Here is a 26,437-nt window from a genome sequence, read left to right as displayed (position 1 = left end):
CTCTATCTATGGCCTCAGGTTATTCTCCTACATCCTTCTTCAGATTACAGAAGCAGAAAAGGCTGGTTTCTTGTGTGTTCTGATTTTACAGACAAAGAAGAAGGTTGTTAATATAAATAATGCACTAAATCAGTTACTAGGCATTCATAGATTAAAAAGCATAATTACACTGTGCAGCCAAACCAAGTACTCTGTAGCCTTAGTTGATCTGTTTTCAGCATGAACAGAACTTGGGATTTTTCAACCATAATATATTATAAGCAGCAGATCCAATAAAAATCAAGGGATCATATACAAAAAATTACATCTCTGGCACCATAGCCATGCCAGTATCCCTTTCCTTATAGCACATCCACCATGTCTATTACCAGGTGCTCATCACCCCTAAAGGCCAGCCTGTATCTGTGTACCTCCAACAGTAATTAAAACCTTTCCAATTACACCTCTAACAGTTCTGCTAGAAGATGGGTGCTGTGGCACTCCACATCTACACATCTACCACCTATCCTCTGAGCTACTGCCAAGCAGATGAAAAAAGTCAAATCTCTGTAGTGAAATGTGTGTGATTTGTTAGGTCAAGGCTAAATGGATTCACATTTTTGTATGCAGTCTAGGCTCCTGAATAGTAAGAAAGTACGGGTTAATAACTGGACAAAACATCCAATTATTTTTTATATAATTTTTTTTCCACATGGCATCTCTGTCAAGTCATATAGCCTCTATGTCAGTACCTACCAAGCATCTCAAATGTTCTTACTACTGTATCACTTCCTACAGAAATGCACAATTAAAAACCTTTGAATGAACATTTTACAGTGCACATCTTTAGCAAGCTCGAGACACATTCAAGACTTCAACCTTGAGGTTACAAAAGCATTACTATTGGTAGATATGTTGTTTTTCAAATAGGTACAAAAACTTCTGCTTTCAGACCCCTCTCTGAAGGAGCTGAAAGGCACTGCAATGAAAATGTAAGAAAACTGAGCTCTAGAAAATGCTTTCTCTTCTGTAAATAAGCTTACAGGCACCAGAGCTCAACTGTATACAACACATAAAACAGTAAGCAAGCCTCTACATCAGTTTGCCTGCAATAATAATCCAAGAATGAGTTTTGAGGTTTGTTTTTTTTTTAACTTGTGGTATTTACAATATGTGCAGTGACTGTTACTAAAGACAGAGAATAAGCTCTAATTTATGCTTCAGAGGAAATTCCCACCCATTTCTCACAGTACAACACATCCCGTGAATTTTGCCTTCCATCATTCATCATGGACTTCATAAAATGGGATCCTAAGTATCTAAAGGAAAAATATACTTGTTTTACCTTAGTCCTATGTAACAATCCATGCTGGATTACTGGAAGCTTGAGGGTTTGATAGACTAGTTAAAACACCTATGACTTCTTTATTCAGGAGATGGTCCTTCCACCTGTGTCTACAGCTTAAGTATAGCTACAACCAGCACTAAATCCACTCAGCTGAAGTAAGCCTACAGAGAGGTCCTCTACTGAATGAAGACTTTCTGTCTGAATTCCAACTCCAGTCTGCAGATCATCCCTGCATTTTGAAACCAGGTGTGTTACATTCTGAGAGTCTGCTAGTTAGCTTTCAGAAGTGGGTAAGTGGATTAAAAGTTATATTTATTGTATTTTTTGCTGTGAATAACCTGTACCCAAGATGCCTGAATGTTAAAGATGTCAGAATTTCACTGCCTATTTGATCTAGATATTGTGTGCTGTCAGGTTCAACAGCAGTTAGAATGTAGTATGGTGCATAAACCAGTCTACAAGAATAGAGTGGAAAAAGTATATTTTAAATCAATTTATAACTTAAAGAAGAAAAATAAATAATTCTGTTCACTCCCTGCAGGATAACAAAATGCTTGCTTCAGGTAAGGGAAAAAAAATTAGAATCTGTTAATGGTATTATAGAGTTAACAGAACATGCTTATTCATTGAATGACCTAGTCTTCCTCCTACTGAGTATTTATATGCACGTTTAAAAATAAAAGAGTAAAGAAAAAGGATGAAGAAAAATCACATAGGCAAATCTGTTGATCAAAGAATATATTACGCATTCAAACTACTGACTCACGCAAAAAAGTAACAAATGTCAGAGGTATCTAGAATGCAATAAACAAATTACACAGGGCATTTATCAAGAACACTAAAAAAACCAAAACACACAACAAAAACCCAAACCCAACAAAAAACCCCAAACAAACAAGCAAAAAAACCAACACCAAAACCCATAAACCCCAAAATACTACCAAAACCTCAAAATCAAGATAGGTGAACAAATCAGGCATTATTCAAGGTTTGTGGCAAATAGCATTATTAAATATTATGTATAACTAATACTGTTCCCATTCACGAATAAGAACTGATAAGGAACTAGAGTATTATGAAGTGTACCTTGGCAAATATTCTAGGGTTCATATTTTTCTTGGTGGAGACTGTAAGAAAGTGCTAAGTGTTTGACTGAATAGGTGGTTTATAAACACAAAGTGTTGAAGCAGTACTGATAAACCTTAAGAGGTATTTATGCAAGGGCACATTTGGTTTTCCAGAGACTTGGATCAGCTAACAATGAGACTTAGGAAGGTAATGGTAAAATTTCCAGAAGTATTGCACTCAGTAGGGTTAGAAAAGTTTCCAGCATCCCCTGGAAATGTAAATTTGAAGACTGATTAAGACAAAATATTCTACGACTTCTTTAGAGGTTAAGTATTTCAAATTTTGCCTTCCAAAGAAACCAAATTACAAACTCAAGGCCAAAACAAGTACAACTTCTGAAGAGACACACTTCTCATCTACCCCATACCCAAAACCCACAGCCTGAATTTTTTTTACATAGATCCAGTATAATTTCTTACACCAGCTTTAAAGTAGGAGTTCAGAAAACACAAGACAATCCCCTACACATTCATAGTGTTAACATCTGAGTGCTGAGTCTACCCATTAACTTTTTTTTACGGAATTTTTTTTAAAATAAAAAGTTTTACCTATTTAGAACAACTGCCGTGTATCTTCTCTCCACGAAAATGATTCCACATAAAATATTAGTGAAAGGAGATGGGAAATTAGTCTCTGGCTTCTCTTTCTCCTCTATTTCTTCATCCTCATCATCATCTTCAGAATCACTCCAAGATACGTAATTATCCTGATTCCTATTGTTATACCATTCAACACTTTCAAACTGCTGCCGTTCATATGGTTTATATTTGCGCAAGATTTCAAGCAGCTTTATTACTTTTGGGGTTACAAATTTCAGGTCAAGTGAGGCAGGCGAGAAGTGCTCTTCACAGAGTGCATGGATTTTCCTTAGGAAAGTGTCTGTAAACAATAAAAATTTCCTGTGCAGCTCCTCTTGTTCATGTTTGATATACTTCTGCAGCTCTCTCACCATCATCCCAGCTACCTTATCTGCACACCACGGTCCCAGAACAACCAACACAGCTCGACAGTCTGACAGTATCTAGAAGAAATTAATTCAAAGATCAGTCCAAAGAGTACATTAATGAACCATTCATTTAAGACTGGGATCTTGTTTGTTTTTCACATAGCTTGGTGTCCTTACCTGCTTTGAAATTAACGTAGAATCTCTTTCTTTTGAATGTACAGATATGTTGCAGTCATTTAGAAAAGTAAGGGCTTCATCCAACTCCTTCAATAATCTTCCATACAATCCACTTTTGTCAGTATATGGTCCACAGTCTACAACAATCTCACATGGCTGAGAAGTATATCTTAATTGAGGGCAAAGATAAAGTTAAACACAGCTTCTGAAAGTCAAGACCTACTTCAGCCTGTTAAGATTATACAGCAATTAACAGCAACATGAACTGTATGTGAGTACACCTCCTTCCTCACCACGAGTAATGAATAGTTACACAGTTTAATACTTTACTGTTAAAAACCTCCACGACCTCATACTGAACTACTTACTCTAAAATACTTTTCTTTGTAATACTCAATCAGTGAAGACACTATCAGTATCTTCATTACAAATATTGGGAAACTTAAGGCAAAGAAAACTGAATTTACTTGACCATGATTCACTTCTGGTTTTCCAAAGTGTAGTCTTCTGATGCGCAAAACATGATCCACATAACATAAATTTAGGTCTATGTATATACACATACACAAGTGAAGTTAATTACTGGTTTTGAATGTTATGGGTTATGTGGGAGAAATTCTTAAAAGCAAACAGTTCACCTAAGTTAAGAAAAATACATTTAAACAGACTCATAAAACACCAGTGCCAGAACATGAAGTAACAGTCTTTGACTTTGGAACTCAGTTCATACAACACAGTAACAAACAGTTCTGACAACACAGTCTGGTGCAAGAAAACATGATGCATATGGATCATTTCACACTCATTTTCCACTACAAAAAATTATCACATTATCACCAGCTTTAGTTTAGACAACATTCACGGAATTCTACATTCTGTAAGAACACAGAGGAAAACACCCTCTTTGCTCTGCTACTTAGTGCTTACTACTCTCTCACTTCTTTCATCCACCTTATTTAAATCCAGGCTACCCATTTGAAAAAGTAACAAAGCAAATTTTCTGGCATCAAGAACACCTTGTATTCTGAAGGTTGCAAAATATTTGTAAATAAACAGCAACATTATGGTATACATTGAATATGAACCAGTTATTCTCCAAATACAAGAGTATACTTTACAAGTTCAGATATGTTGCAGAATGTGAATTATATAAATTAATGGTGCATGGGGCTTTTTTGATTGTTTGGAATTTTTTGTTTGTTTAGTTTTGTGGGGGCTTCTTTAGTTGTTTTGTTGGTTCTTGTTTCGTTTGCCTTAAACAAAACAAAACAAAAATACAGAAAATCTTCAAATATCAAGGCCAAGCAGCCTTTGTGCTTCAGGGAAAGATAGAGTTCAATACTGGCTAGTCAAAAAGCAATTTAACACTCCTTCTGCAAAGAAAAGTCATCATATAAATACAAACTCTCCTAAAAATTTAAGAATTTCTTCTGGCTTATTCCTCTATCCAAAATGGAAACACAGGAATGAATTTCACACCCATAGCTGTACAACATACCTGTCTAAGACCACCAAATCAGTTGCGGTTTCAGCATTGCTCTTTAAAATTTTCTCCAGTTTCTGGATCTTTTCTTCTAAATCAGCAGGATCACATTTCCCATTTAAAATTGATGCTGTTAATCCCAAGATTCGAGGACACGATGGATAATCCTCACAGATCTATGAAGTAAAATAATGAGATAGCTTAGGGGACATATCCTGCAAAGCTACCACCAAGCTATCAGACTGCAAACTTAGTTGGAAACTAGGATTTCAATAAGAGGTGTTGGAAAGCAAACAAAACATCGAGTATTTTCAATTCTATTGACTGGAAGGTTAAACTAGAAATCAAGTAGCATTTAACAGTAATAATTTCTAAAGGTAATAATGATGTGGAAAAAATACAAAGAAACAAAGAGTATTGCATAGAATAACCTTGCCACATGTAAAAACATGCACATTATAATAATTCTACATGTAAAAATTGAAGCATCATCTAAAAAGTAGGACACACACTCTTGTTAAACTTGGAGAGATTTGGAAAGATATCTATTACACAGATTTCTTGTACTGCATAAACCAAACACCACACAGAACTAGGAATATTCTGAAAGAGCCTTACAAACAACTTTAGTATTTTAAAATAGTTAAAACTAATTAGTACATCCCATTCCCAAACTCATTTTATCAATGAATTGACAAAATTTCCTGAATTCCATAAATTCATCTTCTCTGTTAATGCCAGAAATTTCTATAATCCCCAACTGTAGAAAAATAGTGTATTTACTCTATTTTATCTCAAAATATCACTTAATTCTAAATTCATTACAATATGACAACATGTCATATACAGTCCCACAACATGATAAAAATGTGGTTTCACTGCTTTTTTTTGTGGAAGCAAAAGCTGCCTTCATATTTCTGACTTCTTCAGCCCTCAAATTTAATTTCTCCTAGACAGAGTATTAAAATGTTCAGAAAATGGAAACCCACCTTCATAATTTCACGGTATGGGTGATTCTGGATTGCAAGATGGCATTCATCAAACACCAGAAGATTAATATTTGACAGGGATAAATACTCATTTCTCAAAACACTCAAAGCAACATGACATGTCATAACTAGAACCTAGATTGAAAGGAAAAAAAAAGTGTCAGCATAAGAAAAGTACAAGCTTCTGAGCAAGTCGAACTTGCTGTAGTCGCTGCTTATATTTATAGTTTATACTTCATACATCACCTGATGCTTAGAGAATTCCTGACTCCACTTCTCTTTTGTCCATGATTCAGTCGTCTCTAAACTTGAATACTCTCCCACTTTAAGATCTGAATGTGTCCTGACAGCTGATACTTGTTGAGCAACTTGATTTGCTGAAGAAAATATTTTAAAAATCTCAGTGACATAAAGGTCTTCTCATCCATAAAGTTTCAAGATCCTAACATCATGCTTCACAACAAAACTTAAACTGATGTTGAATCAGGTGTACATGGCAACTGCTTCCATGTAAGACCACAGCAAGAAAGCACTATTGGTAACTACTTTGCACTTCAGATTCGATGTCTATTTAAAGCCAGAAAACAGAAGATATTAAGAACCGTTTGTATTAAATGGATTATAAGCAAAAGATAAAAGGTATCACATTCTTTAGTCAGTTTAGCATCCTTGATGTTGAAGACTTTATGCAAAAGTTTCTTGCAACTTTGCTTTCACACAGTTTACATTAAAGAATATTCCATGGAAATATCAGCAGCATATTTAGACATGCCATACACTTTCCCCCTTACCTGAGTTGACCAAGAACACAGTTCTTTTTCCATTTTTGTTGAAATCTCCCCTGATCTGATAGGACAGCTCTTTAGTGAGTAGTACTGCAATAAAAGTCTTCCCTGAGCCAGTGTTTAAGCAGACTATTGTATTATGATCCAAAGCTGCTTCAAGCAGTTCAACCTAGGTTTAAAAAAAATAATAATACACTTACTTGCAGCAATGAAGTGAAAAGAGGACAAAAACCAACAAAAAAACCAACACAAACTAGAAACAACTCAGTAGTATCTCTAGAGATCTTTCCAGTGGAAGTCACCCGTCTTTCATAAAAACGTATAGCCACAATCTTTCAAAAAATATTAATGCACACTATACATAGCCCAATTTCTAAATCTAAAATCCTTTAGTATCACAATTTGCTGCTATTTTAAATAGCTTCTGTATCTTTTTAACAGATGATTATGTTGCAGGATACATTGTGTGAAGAGAGAAGCTTGAGCTTTTAACTGAACACATCACTTCAGCCAAATAACAAAGTATATTAGCTCACAGGGATCTTAGCTTTTCAGTAACAGTAACCAAATGCTAACTTGCAGGCACCTCTGCAGCACAAAGAGAACGGAAATTCTAGAATGCAGAAATAGCTTTCCCTAACAAAGTGAAAATCAGAGTGTCCTGACAGGATTTCTGACATTACTGAGCTGCTTTGACTAATATAGACCAAAAATGAAGATTTACCATGTAGAAGACAAAAGGTCAGAGGGGGAAGGAGACACATATGTATTCAATTGAGATACAGAGCATCACGTTTACTGTATTTGTCCCTACCAGCATTTTGCAGAGGCCAGCAATAGAATCCTCAGCTAAGAAGCTGTTCTGCTTTTTAGAGAAGGCACAGGATATAGAAAAATGTAAAGCAAGCCAAGCTACAGAAAGACACAATTAACTTCCAACAGGTGGAGCTCTTCTATTAACAGATTTCATTTCATTTTTTCTGATATTACTGTATTGGTGTTATCTCTAGTACCTGATATTTTCTTGGCGTGTAAATGTTATCATGAATTGCTTCTTGTTGCCATGGTAATCCAAAAAATGGACCCATTGGGGAGGAAGCAGGGGTCATGAGCTGTAGTCCTGCCATGCTGAGGGATTGCAAAGCAGGGCTTTTCATTCATTCATCCAGTGTTTCTTTCATTGCATTTTTGTTCCAGCACAGCCTACTATGAGATGAAAAAGAAGCAGTATTAGATACAAACACAGGAAGAGAAAATTTATTCTAAGAAAAGGAAATTACTTTCAGAATATGCTAAATCTCATACCATTTTCAGCAGAAAATCCTATTTTAAATTGTGAATTTATAGACACTTTTCCACTAAAGTTGTGTTCAAAGTACCAAAGAAACTGGAAAGGAACTGTATTTTACAGGGCAAAGTTCATTCCAGGCATTTGAATTTATACTCTCATATTTAAAAAAAAAAAAAAAAAAAAAAAGTCCCACGTACTGACAGAACCCCATTTAAAATACCTTTATGACCAATCTTAAAAAATAAAGCTGTTTTAGCTTCAAAAAAGATTGGTTTTGATTTTCTAGAGCACAGGCATAAATTAGCATCATAATTTCAATTTTATATTTCCAACCAGAAAGTCCCTATGACCAGTTCTTAGTGAAAGAAGATGAACCTAACTTCTTGGTCTTAGGCTCAGCAATTAATTTATTTCCCTCTCCCTCAAACCCAGTATTTCTTTACTAAGAGAACTGTGGTGATATTGCTTGAATCTTCTCCGATATTTTAATTTGAACAGTCAGGGTGCAAAGACTACAAAAAGACGAGACGTTTTGAAGCATTAAAATAACAAAACAAAACAAACCATCAAACAAAAACAAAGAAGAAAACCCACAAAAAAACCCAGAAAGGAACAAATGAACATTTTCACAGGACGTACTAAAGAATACTTTGGCATTTTAACTGCTTGGGTTTTTTTTTAAGTTCCTTTCTCATAATCTTCAAACTTATGCAAATCTTCTCATTTATTTTTTCAGTCCTGTAACCTAAGCTCCCATTTCAGCCCAAGACTTTCAGGTTATTTAAACTGATAAAAGTGGATCGATACAATATGGCTTTATTTAGCTTCAAATAGAAAACAAGACACTCTACACACACCATAGAATCAATACTGCATTGTTAATCATTTCAGTTATAATATTAAAAGATTCCTCTAGATTTCTTAATTATTTTTATACATTTCAAATAATACATACAACACCACACAGGTTATGTTCCAACAACTGGTAACTTCATAGAGTGTTCATATCTGGCAAAGCTAGAACATGTTTTAGTTCAATTCTTCTTTGGAATTAGTGGCTTTATGGCTCTTCCTCCACTGGGACACCCCAGGTCTGGGTCAGAGCACATAACTAGCAGGAAAGATGCATATACACTATACAGTTATATCCAGCAAAGATGATCATCCGTGACATCCTGATTTACTGAGCATTTGCACATCAAATGTGCTGATGTTAATCTGTGTGTGACTAATCAATTTAAATCAGTCATGTGGCAAGGACAGTAGCACAATACACAATCTCCCCAGCCACTGGCAGAAAGCATCTGGAAACTCTGGGCACTGCTTTTACTTGAGCTGACAGCTTAGGTGTTGTAAGACCAGTGAAAATGGGAGAAGATGGAGAGAAAGGTGTGTCACTCCCAACCTCCCTTCCCCCAAGCTTATAGACAAAGTTTCCCTTTAACATAACTAGTTTCTCTTTTTCTATTCCAATTAGTACCATGCTAGTTGATGACACAAACAAAAAAAGCCTTTGAAGAATATGAAAGTCTTTATCGTGACTACAATATTTTGTCTCTAGCATATTTCTCTACTTACATAGAGCAACTAATGTGGAAACACAGTGTTTGCTTTGTATAAAATGAGACTTGATTACAGGTCGTAATAATTGCTCAAGGCTAGAAGGGACCATGAAAAAACCCCAAAACTTTTTGCATAATGAAAGCTGGAGTCAATTCCACAGTCATTCTTATACCTAAACCCACCCAGCCACTTCAAAATCACTGTTGATCAATAGTGCCTACTCTTGGTTTACTATTCCATCTTTTTTGTTTCCAGATCATAACTAAACCTTTGGGAACATAGGAAATAGTTACATTACATAACCAGGAAGGAATTAAAGAATGAAAATGAACCTTATTTGAGAAGGCTGCTAATAAAAAACAAGCAGCATCAAATACTCATCAATAAGCACACATCCTTTGCAGAACACTTTGTGACAGTTACACTTGGTTAGTTACCCCACTGCAAGAAGCAAGGGGATTATACTTACATATGATTCCAGCTTGATCTAGAAGAGCTATGAAACAACTCTATATACTCTAAACTACAATTTAGTTTTCTGTGTACCTTGTGTATCTTCATGAAAGACCAACCCTAAAGTACAATCATTTCATTTGGATCAAGATGTATTCTCAAAAACACCCTTTGAAGTGCAAAGTGCACTTTAACTTGAAAAGTAAGCACAGGCAAGACATTGCCTTGCAATTAACACTGTCACTGTTAAACACACATCACAATGAGACAAAAAAAAAAAAAAAGGAGAATGATAAACTTGAAGATTAATTAGCACAGTAACAGTTATGTTTGCATGAGGCAGAACACACTTGCAGTGGCTTAAATTTCCTCCTGCTGTATGCGAAGTCAGGTAAAAAAAAACTCAATTGCTTCACTAAATCATCAGTGCTACCTCCTGCTGTGCTCAGTTTGCTAGTCCTGGCCTTCATTTTTATTATTTATATTGGAAGTAAGAAAGATCTGACAAGATCAATGTCATTGTTATTATGGGAATAAGCCAGAATAATGAAGTAATTGTGTAATTTCAACAGCAAGGTAAAGTATCAAGTTCTGCAATAAAAGTAGTATAGAACTATCTAGAAACCACACACCAACTTGAACAGATTTTAAATCAAAAACATTTGAGATGTAAGTACACGTGTTCAGAATTTGTGGACAGAAGTCAACTGAAGCTAGCTAACATGCTACCTAAAGGGAGAACAACCCCAAAAAACTAGTCCTGCTCAGCCACTGTCAGCAACAAAAATAACTGCCAAGATATTCCATCATTATCCACTGCATTTTTTGGAAATTCATAAGACAAGAAACTAAGAACTTGATGAAGCTGAATTTGGAGGGAGAAACAAGAATCCAGTCCTATTTTCTGTAGCTTTAGACTATATTAAAGAAGTTGGACAAAGCAGCACAGTGCCCATACTTATCTGTTCTACTAAAATACTGAAAGGTCCAGTTTTATGGCCATCACTCTTGATAGTTTTAAAAGCAAAATACACAACCCTATGTCCTTACTTAAATACACATTTATGTCAACAGCCAGCAAAGTGCAGAGCTAATACCAACTGCTTGTTTAACCATTCAAGAACTTTCTTTCAGAAGCACACAAGGTTGGGAGTGAAGAGCCAGCAACATTTAATAGCCATTTTTTTCTGTCTACAGTAATTCTGGAACTGTGGTGTATGTTTTTCAGCCATGGGTCTATACCAAGTTGAATCAGTCCCTTAGTGAGGAACAAAACTTCAAGAAAACACTAAGGAACACAAGCCAAACCCAGGAAGACACTCATCTAGAATAAAACATCATAAACCCAGCCCTGCTCCAAGGACAGTTTAAAACCTTTACAGAATGTCAGTCTGAAGTAAACAGAGAAAATACTAGAGGTCTGGGGATGTTTCAAGTTTTTACCACCACTTGCATGCATAGTAACTGTTATATTTATATCAAGTTAATGCAAAACTACAACTATCTTGTATTACCAGCAAAATGCTACTACTGCCATAAGCAATGTATTTCATCTGCTTCCATCACCAGCACTGATTTGCAAATTTTTACCTAATAGAATCTTACAATGTAAAATTATTTCTAATGCTGTAGGTTTTCATCTTGTCTAGGAATATGTATCTTATTCTCTAAAAACATCCCCAGTATTAGGGGGGGAAAAAAAAAAAGCTCCAAGATGTGGGATAAAAAAACCCCCAAACCCACAACACTTAAAGTAAATAAAACCCACAAACTATTAAAAAATACTAACAGATTCTTACTGTTTGAATATTCTGTAATGAACACCTAGACTCTGTATCACATTCCTTAAGTCCAAATCCTACATGAAACATTAACTTGATAAAAGCTCTAAAAGAATATTCTTACTTAGGTAATGAAAGAACAAATAAAAACAAAACTGTAAAGTATTGCAAAAAACCAAAATGCAGAGTAGAAAGTGAAGGTAGATGTTAACTTACAAAATGTAAAATATTCAGAGGATGTTCTCTCCCAACTACTGCAGAAGTCTGCAGAAAAGTGGCCTCCACTTACATTTTGAGAATTCACACACAAGGACTGGTTTTGTGCAAGTTAAGGTCAACACAAATGATTCCTACATCATCTGGTTTCTAAACCTGACTCCAAAACCACTTTTAAAAAGGATTTTACTTTTCCTGTAATACAATCACAATGTTAGGGGTTGGAAGGGACCTCTGGAGGATCACCTAGGGCACGCCACACAGGGACGCATTCAGGTGGGTTTTGAAAGTCTCCAGAACAGGAGACTCCACAACCTCTCTGGGCAGCCTGTGCCAGTGCTCCATCATCCTCACAGAAAAGAAGTTCCTCCTTATGCTAGGGTGAGACTTCCTATTTTCTAGCTTATACCGATTATTCCTTGTCCTATTAATGGGGACCAGTGAAAAGAGACTGACACCTTCCTCTAGTCCAAAATACTCCAAAAGCATTAAATAGTTTTTTTTGCGTATTACTCCTGTAATTTCAGTTCTGTTAGAGAACTTGAAAACCAAAATAAACACATTCAAATTTTCATTTGCGGAAAAAAAGCCCACTTGTCAGAACCAAGTGAAAAAAAATTTCATTTTCTTGGGAAAAGCTTTCTTCCCCCCCTTCATTTAGCAGCTGACATAAAACCTTCATCACTTGGATTTCTACTGCCAATTCAAAATTCAAAGTTTCTAAATAACATCACTCAGCACAGGTCTAAAATAAGGAGCAAAGGCTGTTTTCTCATGTTCAGGAATTTCATTAAAAAGCTTATCAAATGAGATTACAGTGATGTTCTACATTTGAATGAGCTGCTTCTGAAGCACTTCTACTAGCAATACAGCACAGTTAACAGCTGGAATTCCTGGCAGACTCCTAAACATCCATATGTAGAGAGAGAAATGGAGTACAACATGACACTTAACAGACTCACAAAAATGCACAAACCTTAAGCCCTGGATTTGAAGCAAAAGCCGAAAAAACACTTTTTTTAATTTGTCTAGCTCTGTCAACACAGCCAGCAAGATATAGTTCACACCAAAAACTTTTGCTGTTGTACATTTTAAGAGTCTCTAAAGCAAAAATATTATACCACTATATAACAGTATAACAAACAGGCATTTATCAGTAAAGAAAAAACCGTGAAAACAAAAGTCAGTTTTCTACCATATCTGTAATCACACCAGTACATGGGGCAATCCAAATAAGGGGTTAGAAAAGGAATGTTTTTCCTTCAAAAAAATACAGTCATTTAACAATATTCTGGGACAAACTACTTCATTTTTTTTTAATTATGGGCCTGTGGAGCAGTCCTAACTGTGTAGCTGCTTAGTCAATAGTGTAGAACAGATGCCATAGAGATTCCTCTTCTTTTACCTCCTTGACATGGAGGACAAATGAAAACATGCAGTGTGTAGCAAAAGGTGCACTGCAAGGTGAGGACCAGTGAATCTGGACCTGTTTCTGTCTTCCCTATGGCATCACACTATGTGTCATTTTTTCTTCTGGATAGCTTTAGTCAAATAGCTTCTTTTCCTGTTTTTTTGCTGAACTCATAATTCAAACTGAAGCATTCTCTTGAAACTAAAGCCTTTACGATTTACCTGTCATTTACTTTCCCCACCATTTACTTTCTCTCTCTAATCTGGACCAACACATAGATTAAATTCTAATTCTAACCCATCATATATCCCCTCTTCCTAGTTAAAAAAAAAAATTAATTTCACCAACACAACCATATTTGAATACAAAATCCACAAGACAATTAAACACACACACCCTTATAAAAAAATTGATACATTTCTAATTTCAGCTTCATAATAAACATAAAAACATGAGTTTCATGACAAATGCCTTTTTAATCTGTCATTGCTGTATCTAACTATCTAGGGACAAAATAAAGTAGCTACTTTCATGATTCTTTCCAAATAAATTCACAGTAATTTCTATAGTCTCACACACGGAAGCTACTTTTAAGGTCCTGAAGAAGCTATGAATATTAAATAGGAGAACACAGTAAAGTGATACATAAAAACCTGCTTCTCCCATACTACAAAGTCCAGTCTTACCGTTTTAATTTCCGCAGTCTCTGTGTTTATGCTTTCCAAACTGCATTTTGACATCATGATATCAGCTTGTAGATTAATCACATAATTTGCAAGCTTCGGCTCTTAAAAAATATAACAACACCACCAATGAACTATAAAAATGGCTTAAAAAGAGAACTACAATAGCAGGTTAATTGTGACAATTCAGTTGCTTAAAAACATTTAAATATGTTAACCCTACACTATAACTTGCTGACAGCAAATCAACATTCTGACATTAATTTTTTTAGTTTGGTATTAGAAATAAAAATTTAAGAGTGATTTACAAGCTAATTTTTGGTCATTTAACTGTACAAGGAAAGCATGCTTCCCTAATCCTATTTACAGGTTCATATGATTAATATTAATAACTGGATCATGTGAGAAATATAGTAGTATGTCCTACATAACTTTACTATGTTCTGTATAATTTTACTGCTTTCTCAATGCACCTATATCTTCATTCAACTTGAGTTACATGGTTAAAAAAAAAAAAAAAAAAGGAATTCAAGGTTCCTTAAAGTATTTCCATTTGAGGCTGCAATTAACTCATGAAAATAAACTCAAGAAAAATAAACAAGCATTTCTTCCTAAGTAAACTAAAACATATGTTTTTCAATACAGGTAAAAATATTTTGCAACTGAGATGGCAATTTGCATGAAAATACATTTAGCTTTACAAGTAAAATTAGGAAAGCCACAAAGAATATTGTCTGATAGATATATCAGACATTCTATAAAACTACAACTTAAAACAAAAATATCATATCTAAGTAGAGCTACAATGTTCTCAAAGCTCTAAAATAAAAAAACCCATGATATATTCACCTAAAGTGAGTTTTCCCAGACCTTAAGAGACTCTGAAGTAATTTTTTTTAAACCAATACTGAAAACTTAAATGCAAAATGGACCTTGATGAAAATTTCTTCTCCAATCAATTCCATAAATTAACAAGGACACTCCCAAGATTACTTCAGTATGCTCATTTTTACCTCAAATGCTGATGCTGAGCTTTTCCAGAGTCTCCAAGCCTGTAATTTTGTTTCACCCTAGGTAACCTAAAAGGCAATATAAAAAGAGAGCATTTTAACATGAACTGCCATAAAAATCAATTGTGCCATGTGGTAGTCTGCTTTCTTGCATTTTAATATTTAGGTCTGTAGCAAGAGCACAGGGTCCTTCAAAATCTAATTATCATATATCCTTTTTTTTGGCTAGGCATACAGACAGCGTCTAAGATACCAGCCTGATACTCACTAGATATTTATGTATTTTATCTACTAAAGTAATTGCAAGCTGAGTTCAACTAGATTTACAGTTTTCCTCTGCTGTGCTCCCTTCACACATTCTGCCTAATACAGCAATGAAATCTTGAAGAAACTTATCATTCAGCACATTTTTAAAAACAATTAAAGTATGTGTACTGAGAAAACAAATTCAAATTATTGTATTATTTTACAAGAATATGTATGGAGTGCAGCACAGAAAAATCTGATGAGTACTGTGTTCATGTACAAAACAGACCTAAACAAGTCTTATTCCCAGGGCTATTTTCTAAATTTGTGTTTGCACCACACACACAGACTTTTTTTTTCTGCACAAAATACAGCAAATTGATGCTAAGACACAGTGACTAGAACTTAAATTTATTATAACAAGTCCCTGATTATGCCTACATTATTAATTTATTCACTGCTTCTAAAACATGAACCAGAACACATATTCCACTAAAGCAGAAAATAGCCTAACAACAGAAAACCATCACACATCTGGTAAATATACAGAAATTTACGCCACATTTGCAAGAAAAGCAGAAAGCATTTAGTTATCCCATCATGTAACAACCATGAACAGAAAAAAAGAAATTTCAACTCAGTCAGAGAAGATGGCGTCATACATAGTTTAACACAGCAAATTTGCTTTATTCCCCCAATCATGGATGGCAAACAAAAAGCATACAGATCAGCATGTAAGATCTGGGAGAACCAAAAAAAAAGTCTGCAGTTCTCCACCAACCCAAACAATTTCCTTTGGCACATCAAAGCCACTAAACAGAAGATTGCAGCTTTAATCGATTGGCAGACATGAATTACAGTAGGCCCTTTTAATGCTGAAGTCAACATAAAACCAGACAGGCCACATTCCTGAGATGCAGTCAAGTTCTAGTACAAAACAGAGAGCTTATATCACATTAGCATCTAAATGGTGTTGGTTCACCCACTCAGACAAAAGCCTGTTGCAGTAGACAGCCAATCCTTCCCCTCTGCAGGCCAAAGGCACCTGCAGCTTGCCAATGCTATCAGCCAAAGAATGGACACAGAGGGGCTACCACACACCCAACCACTCCAGCATTTCACAACTCTAACACTGGAGTGCAGTCTGACAAGATTTTCACCATATTTTAAAAAATAATCAATTTTTCTCTCTTCCTCTCTTGTCTTATTCTAATTATCTAAGCATCTAGTTAAAAGAAAGCAAAAGGGACAAAAAAAATAATGACACTGTCATTACATTACAATTGTATTTCTAGAATGTCTTCTGCCTATGAAACAATAATGACCTCATGTATTTTTTTTTTCTTAAAAGATTTCTACTAAAAGCTCAATATTCACATATTTTATCTAAACGTAGAATGTGAAGGTAAGATAAATAGCCTTCTGGAGTACCTAACAAGACACACCACAAACACATCAAAAACGCAAAGAATAAAGCAGCAACATAAAGGACAAAAAAATATCACTTCCTATAAAAACAGCAAGAGAAGCATCTGAGAAGTGACACACCAGTCACTTCTGTAAAACTCCAGTGTTCAAACAACCCACAAGCCACCATTAGTCACCTCTGCAAGTATCAGCCAACATCGTCAAGTATCTCAGTTATTTGCTACTATATAACTACATGTTATATACTATACCATCTGTCAGAACGAACAACAAGTATCCAAATGTATCAAAAGTATACAAAAGAATGTAGCAATAGGTTTGGTTTTATTTCCTAGTTTTGTAATTTACTATTTGAAAATAACCATGTTAATGTGATACCTAATTGTTGATATTAAACAAGACTGTGAGAAAAAGGTCTGAAATTTTAGAAGCCCTACTGGCACACTAGATGCAACAGGCTGAATTTGAAAAAAAAGACCATCTGCATTCCTGCTCTTCAGCATCTTACCCACTTGGAAATTAAACAAGTACTCCCTGCATCCCAATAATGATGCTAGCAGTTAATTAAACCCATTATTCAAACCACTAACAACTTGAAAATTAAGTTCTTATCTTGCAAGATCTATACAACTGGCCTCTTAAGCTCACAACAGAGCTATGATGAAGTGAATTATCTTCATGCAAACACAAATGAATTCCAGAACAGACATCCTGCAGCATCAGAGGGGGTAAGGTAAAAACTACCTTTATGACTGGGAGGAAAATGTCTGTCTGGTCGGGCATCCTGTCGCTGTATTTACAGCTGCTCGCAGATGCTAAGTGGGGGAAGGGGTGACTATAAACCGAACTCATCAATCTCTTTCATGTGTTATTCCAGCAACCTTGCATTTCAAATACTTTTCTTATGTACAAATGATAAAGATGGGCAGAAACCAAAGTACAAATTACAGCCTCAGATTAGCACAAACAAAATACTTCTAGCACTGAAGGAACTAAGCCTTCTCCACATAAGTCGGGAAAAAATTCCACTCAGGACAAACTTCTTTGGATAAAAAAATATCTGACCTATAAGAACACTCTGAAACATAGTTAGTGGATTTAACAGCAATTATAATTAAAATATTCCAGGTATTTTTTAATTCAGTTGTTTTCAGGCTGCTGCTTGGAAACTAATAAACAAAAATCACAGCTAAATTTATACATATTAATTTATGTAGGTAACTATACTATTATTATATCAATATCACAAGAAGGGATAGCTGACTTTATCTGTCAATTTATTTACCATTTGGTCCTTTATCTGGTTACCAAATTACTCACTTGTGATTATTTAGTTTATTTAAAGGTTCATGCCTTTTAGACACCTATGTCTTTCAACAGGAAGGCAATTAAGCAGACATTAGGGCAGGAATTTCTCTCTTCTCCAATCCCGGGGCAAGCCATTAGGCAAGGGCAGTTCCAAAGCACCAATTATTCTTACTTATAAGTAAAAGCAGCAGCTGCCCCCATAATACAACCCCATGAGGGGATTTCGATCCAAATTTTTGCATCAACATATGTATTTCCTGATATATTTCCCTCCATGTGTCCAAAACTCAAGCTCTCAAAAAAACTGGCCTCTGAGAGTTGTTATCTCTGTGCCAGAACATCCAAAATTACTGAGTCCTACATTACAGAAGGCTTTCTCTGAAGTCATTAATTGTACAATGCAACATCTGTGGATATGTGGGTTTTAAGTCACCCTCTAGAATTTCCACCAAGCCTAAAATGAGAACTCTAATCTTCCATAGCTCATCGTAACATCGATTCATGTGCCACTCAAAATCACTGTATAAGGAATTAGCTTAAAAAAAAACCCACCCTCAAAAAAAAAAAAAAAAAAAATTCCACCAAACACCAAAAAAACCCCCCCACTATTTATTGTTTACAAAGCAAACCAACTCATTCTAATACGGCCTTAAAATACAGAAGTATTATGTACTGGTTAGAACATTATTTCATTCAACCACATTTTGAGGTTCATAGTTTTTAATCCATCTTCCTATAAAACAAAGGCTTCTCACCAGTTACACTGCATGTCTACAGATTTTCTTTTCCCTGCAAAGAACTTGCAGGCAACATAACTGGAATTTTCATGTGAAACTGGGATGAAGTCAGTATTAAGTTCGTAAATTTATGTAGCGTAAAGAGAAGCATAAAGAGAGTATTTTTGCTTCCCAATTCAGAAGACATTCAAAGCTCCTCAGATGCCAGAGTCCAATCTCCAGTGAAATAAGAAAAAACAACAAAAAAACCAAAGTCAAAACAAAAACCCCACAAAACCACAGACAAAACTAAAACCAGAGGGAATGACAATTCATTGATTCTTTCATTTTGTTGAGGAAAAAAAATAATAAGGCAGCAAGACATTTTCATAAGCCATCAATTTCTTCCCAGAATATGTGAGAATGTTTAAAAGCACAGATGAAAATGCTCTGTGGAATACAGTGCTGCAAGGGCTCTCACACAAGATGTGAGGAACAGCATTTCCCATGATACAACTGCAAGAAAAGGTGTCCCTGACTGTAAAGTAAAACAATCCCAATTAATTTCAAAATGGAAAAGGTCATTAGAAAGGGAAACTGTTAGTATCTTAACTTACATATCCAGCTAACCAACTTACTGTGCCAAGCAGCCAGAAAAGCCTTTTATCTTGAGCCATGATTTAAGAGTTGAGAACCCACCAGACCAGTGCTCATTATCCGTGTGATGATAATCTCAAAGCACGTTCTGCAGCACTAATGGATCAATGCTAAAACTCTGCACACCATTTTACATAGATTCCAGGTATTTTGAATTTTCTAGCTATAAAAATTATCTTTAATTCAGCAGTTGTAATTAATGCTTCCTATTTGAGTCAAACTAAAAAGAGATGCAATCTTTAAAGCAGAGGCCTTTATATCCTAATGAAGTGTTAGACCTCAGCACAGAGGCAGCTACTTAGATCATATATGACAGGCTGAATATAAAAAACATCCTGTTATTTCCCCCCATGCAAATATGTGCATTTACAAGAGAACACAATCATTCCTTTATATTACAAACATCAGACATTAGCAGGTCATACCAATTAACATTTTTTTTTTATTTTAATGCATCTGTCTTCACTTTTGAATCCTATAAAGCAAATAGCTTTACATACTGACCAAGGCTTACAACTCGTAGGAATCATAAACATTACACTTTAACACTTTGAAGATAGAAGCTTCATGTAGTGTTATGGTATCACAGCTTATTTGTAGCATTGTTGACCTTCAAATACAAGGGATGTGATTCTGAAAGTGATTCAGATATATTAAAGAATTTACTTGAAGAAGAGGTAGTGATGGAAGAACTTAAGTCCTTATCTGAGGTAAAGGAGCAAAAAACAACAACAATAAGATGACATATGCTGCTTTTCTCTATTCTCAGTCCTGAGCTACAGCCAAGAATAATTGCAATTGCTTGCAAGTATTTGAAGACTTCATCTTTTGCTGTGCAACTTCTAAGTTTGCATTGGGGAAACACCTTTATTTTGAACAGAAGCCTTGAATGGAAGTCTTAGGCTTAAAAAGAAATACTGAATCGTGATTGACTTTGAAACATGAAAATATTCAAGATGCATATACTACAACTGGAACAGCTTCCTTTCCTCAATGTGGGATCATAGGTGTCTAAGCACGAGCCCAAAACTTCGAATTTTAAAGTCTCTTTTTTTCCCTTTGCAAACTTCACGTTCAAATAACTATGAAAGGTAGCATCAAGTAAAACAGATAAGCAGCCTAACATGGTAGAATTGTGAAGTAACCAGTTCTTAAAGGGTCCCTTAATTCCAATACTGATGCAACAATAACACTTTCAGTGCACAGCCACAAAAATCAGAAAACAGACCCAATCCTGACTCAAACACCTGTCAGTCTTCCTCAGCAGCAAAATGAATGCAGGATTAAAGAGATTAACTGGAGATAAAATAACTTCCCTCGAGAGATTTCTCTGAATGTATAGGAACAGGTATCTCTGCTTAATGGCAAGTCTACATTACAGTTAAGAACCTTTGTTTGCAGTCATGTGCAGCAGCATTAGTCCATTTTCCACATTAACTCTGTGTATTACATAGATAGCAATGGATATCCATACTATTTTGCAAAAGCATTCCCAGCTACACAAATGAACGGATGGTTCTAGACATAAAAGCAAGTTGTGGTTTATTGACTACTGCATTACATTTAATTATTATAGAGACAGATTTAGAAGGCAAAATAACGGAATATGGCTAAACAGTTCTACTTTTCCTTTACTATCTAAACCCACTCAGGGCTGAGAAGGCTCTAAAGGTGTTCAAATCCTCTAAATGGTGCAGTTGAGAGGTTTTGACACTAGTTTGTGTTCTCAAAGCATTACAATTAAATTAATATAGTACTGCACCTGCCAATTAAGTCTTCTGCTGAGCGCAGTTCAGGATTAATAAATTCCTATATATTCCTTTGGTTCCTTCAGTTCCAGACTGCATCTGAATAAATGGCACAATACCACACAGTAGATTAGCAGACATTTTACAGGTTGCTTGATAGCAGCAACAGTAGTAGCCAGCATTAAGCAGCTATGACCAAAATTTTTACTACATCGTACATTCTGAATTTTCAGAAAAAATGAAGCCAAATTATGTGAGTTCTACCTGACAGCCACATCAGCACAGCCTGGACTATCTCCCCTTTCTGCTGGCATCCTAAACTACTTCGCATCCATTAGGACCTAGGAGGAAAAAAAAAAAAAAAAAAAAAAAAAAAAAGTGACAGCCTAGCAGATATACTCACTTCAGATATCCTGGTGACTGACAAGACTGTGAGAATCAGATAAGCAGTAGAATATACATCTCCACCCTCTTGAATTTGAGAAAAGAAAGTACAGATTTGCACAATATTAACATTCAAATAATTATCTCACTTATCTTATTAAGTGGTATATGCCATTATGTGGAACAATTTTTCCCCTTGCCAATTATGCATACTACAGTCTATTTGGAAAGAATTTAAAATTCAGTGCAAACATATCTTGAAGTTATTATAATAAAACTTTATATTATGCAAAATAAATACTTAAGTAAAACTGGCTCTCCATTTAATTAACTAAGCATTTGCTCTTATCTGCTGCAGTTAATGAGCTGACTTTACTTGAGAAGGCATAAGCAGATGCACTAAAGAGGCAGATAATTGACTGGTATGACTTCCAGAATGATTTAAGCAGATTACAAGCCTAACTTTCATTAGAGAATTGAAAGATTCCCTACTTCTTCTTCAGCATTGCCTCCTCAATCCTGAATAAGAGGAAATCTCTAGCTTCTCTTTAGTTCGCAGATTAATTACACCACCTTTCTTCCAAACAAAAATCAAAAGCACTATTATTTGGAAAAATGCATAGTTAGCTTTCCCCCTTTTAAAGACTGAACAGATAGATAGCTACTGAAGACATGATACAATTCCTATTCTTCACAACTACATATAATTCATTAAAAATGGCCATTTTCATAGTCCAAGCACAACTCAAACTACTTCAGCATCTTTCAAACACATACTAAAACTTACTAGTGGAGGGGGGGGGAAATAAAAAAAATCAAACCAAACAAAAAAAAATTCCAGTCTGTAAATTTAGTCTTAAAGACTTCCAATATAAAAACCATGCTGAAATGAAATTAAGGTATACTGTTTTTAAAGGCTTGACTTTGCTGTATGGAAAAGAGCTTAGAGAAACTGGGGCCAATCAACTACAGCAATGTAATTCATTCAAAAAGTAAAAGTGCATTAAGCACTTAGGGGCAATCTGTCACTGAGAAGAGTGACTTTATTCCTCTTCCAGCAGGAGCAAGCATAGAGCATTTAAAGAGGTTTAACATACCATAATTTCGCCAGATTGGTATTTCATTTTAGCTCTCTCAAATATGCTCATAAAAACCTGTGTCTGGTTGTACAGTCAAACTTTTCTAAAATAATTACAGAAAAAATATGGTATCTCCACAGTGTAGACATAATACGAAGTCACTTCACATTTAATACTTTTATTTTCAAGCAGCAAGACAAAATGCTATCCAATAAACAGATTACATCTTAACCTGCATTTCATATGGCACTCCTATACCTACAAGAGTATAGTAAATCTTACTCTTCAATGTTCACGCTGCCTTCAACCCCCCCGTTACATGAGCACAACCATTTCACTGCATTTGCTACCACAGCCAAAGATACGTCATAGCAGAATAAAGAACACAGAATAAAATTGTTTCTTAGTCTCCCTAATTTATTTTACTATACAACTTCAAAAATGCTTGTACCAACAACAAATACCACCAGCTGAAGACATAGATGTTTTCTTTCCAGAAATGCCATCTAAAATCCATCCCTAACAGGAGGAGAGTTACTGTTTTGAGCAGTACCTCCATGACCATGTATCCCCTAAATGCAAAATTTTGAAGAATATTAATATTTTATATCAAACTTTTCTGCTTTTGCCTTTTTAATTACCCTCTAGGTAGCTTAATATCAACTGCAAAACCTCCTGCATTAAATATTGGCTACTATTTATTATGAAAACTATACATACAAACAACAAGTACTCTTAGAAGTATGCCTATAAACTGAAACACATTAACGTTGTTTATGCCATAAACCCAACAGGATACAAAATTTTAGCCTACTCTTTCAGTGACCTCCTAAAATTGAAAGACACATTATTTACATTTTCAATGTTCTTGCTTGAGGACAATGTATTTAAATATTATAACAATTTAATCACAAAAACTGCAGACAATTTTCACCATAAAATTGAGTTCAATCTATTAGAAAAAAAACACCAGTTTGGAAAATTTTTATAGCCTAACCCCACTCCCAGTTGTTCTCTGGAAGCAAACTCATGGGCTGAAGAGAAACAGAACTTTGAGGAAAAAAGAAAGTCAGAAACTTTTCCTGATTGTGAACTGCTGCTCTCCACTAGTTCAATTTGTTACTTTTGAACTTCCCACACAGTTATTTAAAGACTTTTGTTGTGGAAAGAGTGGGGTTCTAAAGCTTTGATTTCAAATTAAGGATTACAAATCTCTGCCATGTTGATGGTAAACAGAGTAGGCAGCTGTTTTCTTGTTTCTGTTTTGGGTTTTGTTTCTGTGTAGGTTTATTTTGGTTGATTTTGAGGGGCTTCACAGTGGTGGTGGTGGTATTTGTTTGTTTTTTTAAACTGGGACAATGATTCACTTTTCCCTAACTGTAGCCTAGGCAATTTGCTTTCAAAAGCTTTTAAAGCTGATCTGAGTATGCTTGAAAACTTGAATACACAATTACAAAAAAAACCCAATCTCACCACTTTCAGAAGAATGGGAAACTGGACAGAGGAAAACATATTTTTCATATTATCAGCTTTTTATTTGTATTTGAATATATCGATATCCTGGAATATATAATGACATTATGAGTGGAAGGTTGAAAAAATACTAAACATTTTAATGAATACTTAAGAAATCAATATTCATAAGGTAAGGAAGACAAACAAGTGGAAATTAATTTATTAGTTTTCACAAGACTGCTGATCCAACCCCATGGTAACATAACACTAGGTGAAGCAGCCCCACTCCTGGTGCTCCTTCCCTGCTCTAAACAGCTTTGACACTTGTGTGATTCTTAGGAAGAAAAAACAGTTCAGCACACCAACCAAGTGGGGGTTTTATTCCTTGTCTTAGGCAAGTTATCTGCTGGTTCAGCAAGCTGAATTAAGTAGCTGATGGGGATCAAATGAGTATTAGAGCTGACATGAGGAGACAGTCGTCATTCATTTTGACAGCCACTAAACTGCCTACATTACAGAAAAAAAGCAAATTGTGTTCAACAGCTTTTCCACTGTCACTCAGAATCAAACACCAGCTTCTCTTCTCTATTGACAACTATCACTGAACTGTGATACACAAGTGACAACAAATCGAAAAATTCCAGAAACAAAACTTGCTGATGTCTATTTCAAAACTACGTGAATGCCAAGGAAGAAACCCTAGTGGTGGCTAACAGCAAGAACAGGATGAACCAACAGAAGATCTTAACAAGTGTTAACCAGCAGTCAATGCATACACCAGCAGCATTACTGGCATGCTATTAAAAACCTTGCCAGAAATCAGCACCTGCTCCACCATTCTGTATGGCCTAAAATCATCCATTAATTCCTTGTAGACCTTCATCCACAAAGGTAATAATTGGTCAGAAGACAGTTTTAACAAATCAGTTTTGTAACTGAAAACTCACATTTTATTCAGCTTTGGTAACACCATGTTGAGAAGAGCATTTTCCAAACAATCCAATATTAATCAAGTAAGGTTTCACTTCAACTTCTACACTACACAGTACTGACTATGCAAATATTACCATAAGGAAAATTACTCATCTCCTGGAAGTTGACTGTATGTCTTTCAAAGACCTAGGGAACTCATAATAAATGTTTTTATCGTTTTCCTGGTCCTTTTTCAACTAACTAATTCAAGCCAAAAATGCAGGCCTACATTTCCCATTACCTTCATAAAGGACACACCTCCTCCTCCAGAGCTTTGTCACTTGTCACAGCTCAAACTCTAAAATCCCAGGACATAAATCCCTCAGTATGTGGCATAGTCACATTTCTTCAGAGGAAGACTTTACTAAATCAGTTTCAGATTACACAGTAAGCAAATCAACTGGCCTATTCAAAATACAAACCTTTGGACTTGAACACCTAGGTATATATTTCTTCATTTTTTATTCATCATCTTTGAAAGTATCCAGACAGCTTTTTCTTGCCCTATCAGTCACATCTTCCTATGTTTATTTCGAGTCAAAATAAGTCAACTCAGGAGACCAATGATGACAGAGTTCTTTGGAAACGATGAAAAAAGGAAAAAAAAAAAAATTTTTTTATGCTTGTAAGGGTAGTTAAAAACTATAAAACAGTCTGAGATTTTTGTAATCTGCATATGCTAACAGGAAATACATACATTACAATAACTGTAGAATTAGTGAGAAAGACGGGAGGATATCCCCACAGCTTAGTAACATTTTCTGTTGATGTCTATTTCTGTCACTTTCCTGTTACAGTCTCTGCCATTCATTCTGATTCCATTCACTACATAAAGCAGAAATGATAAAATATATGGGGTTTTGTTTTTAGAAAGTGTACTTTCTTATGCCCATGATCCACCTTCAGTAATCATTTTGTTCATAAAATCTTACAGACCATCGAGACAGCACTATGTTACACACCAAAAGCAACTAAAATGACCTTCAGTAACTGGGGAGAGAGTGGGGAAGAGTGTTTATTCTTTTTTTTCCCCACATCTCTCTCATCACTTCCTAATAAGCAAACTGACAATACAGGTATTTAGTTGTAGTGGAAAGATGGCAAAAGGCCGTGGGTCATTGAAAAAATAAAAGGCCAAAGTGTTTAGTTGTATTGTAAGCACTTACTTTCATTTTATTTCCTCTTCCAAAAAGGAAAACCT

At 35.3% G+C, this 26,437-nt stretch overlaps 1 protein-coding gene across 8 annotated transcripts in view; it reads right to left on the bottom strand.

Annotated features, from left to right (window-relative positions):
- Positions 1-26,437, bottom strand: part of DICER1 (dicer 1, ribonuclease III) — a 59,178-nt gene that overhangs the window by 27,337 nt on the left and 5,404 nt on the right. For 3 of the 8 annotated variants that reach the window (XM_071745677.1, XM_071745678.1, XM_071745683.1), the window contains exons 2-10: positions 15,247-15,312; positions 14,237-14,337; positions 7,849-8,041; positions 6,842-7,004; positions 6,297-6,427; positions 6,051-6,185; positions 5,077-5,237; positions 3,579-3,747; positions 3,004-3,476 (exon numbers count right to left, since the gene is read on the bottom strand). In XM_071745677.1, coding sequence (XP_071601778.1) covers positions 3,004-3,476; positions 3,579-3,747; positions 5,077-5,237; positions 6,051-6,185; positions 6,297-6,427; positions 6,842-7,004; positions 7,849-7,992 — 1,376 coding nt within the window. In that variant the 5' untranslated portion in view covers positions 7,993-8,041; positions 14,237-14,337; positions 15,247-15,312. Of the gene's footprint in view, positions 1-2,999; positions 3,477-3,578; positions 3,748-5,076; positions 5,238-6,050; positions 6,186-6,296; positions 6,428-6,841; positions 7,005-7,848; positions 8,042-14,236; positions 14,338-15,246; positions 15,313-26,437 lie in introns of those variants that run through there. The other 5 variants (XM_071745682.1, XM_071745679.1, XM_071745684.1 and 2 more) reach the window with 4 other exon arrangements.

This window comes from Heliangelus exortis, chromosome 5, assembly GCF_036169615.1.
Source record: "Heliangelus exortis chromosome 5, bHelExo1.hap1, whole genome shotgun sequence".
Lineage (NCBI taxonomy): Eukaryota > Metazoa > Chordata > Aves > Apodiformes > Trochilidae > Heliangelus > Heliangelus exortis.
The sequence above is the reverse complement of the archived record's forward strand: the minus strand, read 5'-3'. Positions and strand labels throughout refer to the sequence as shown.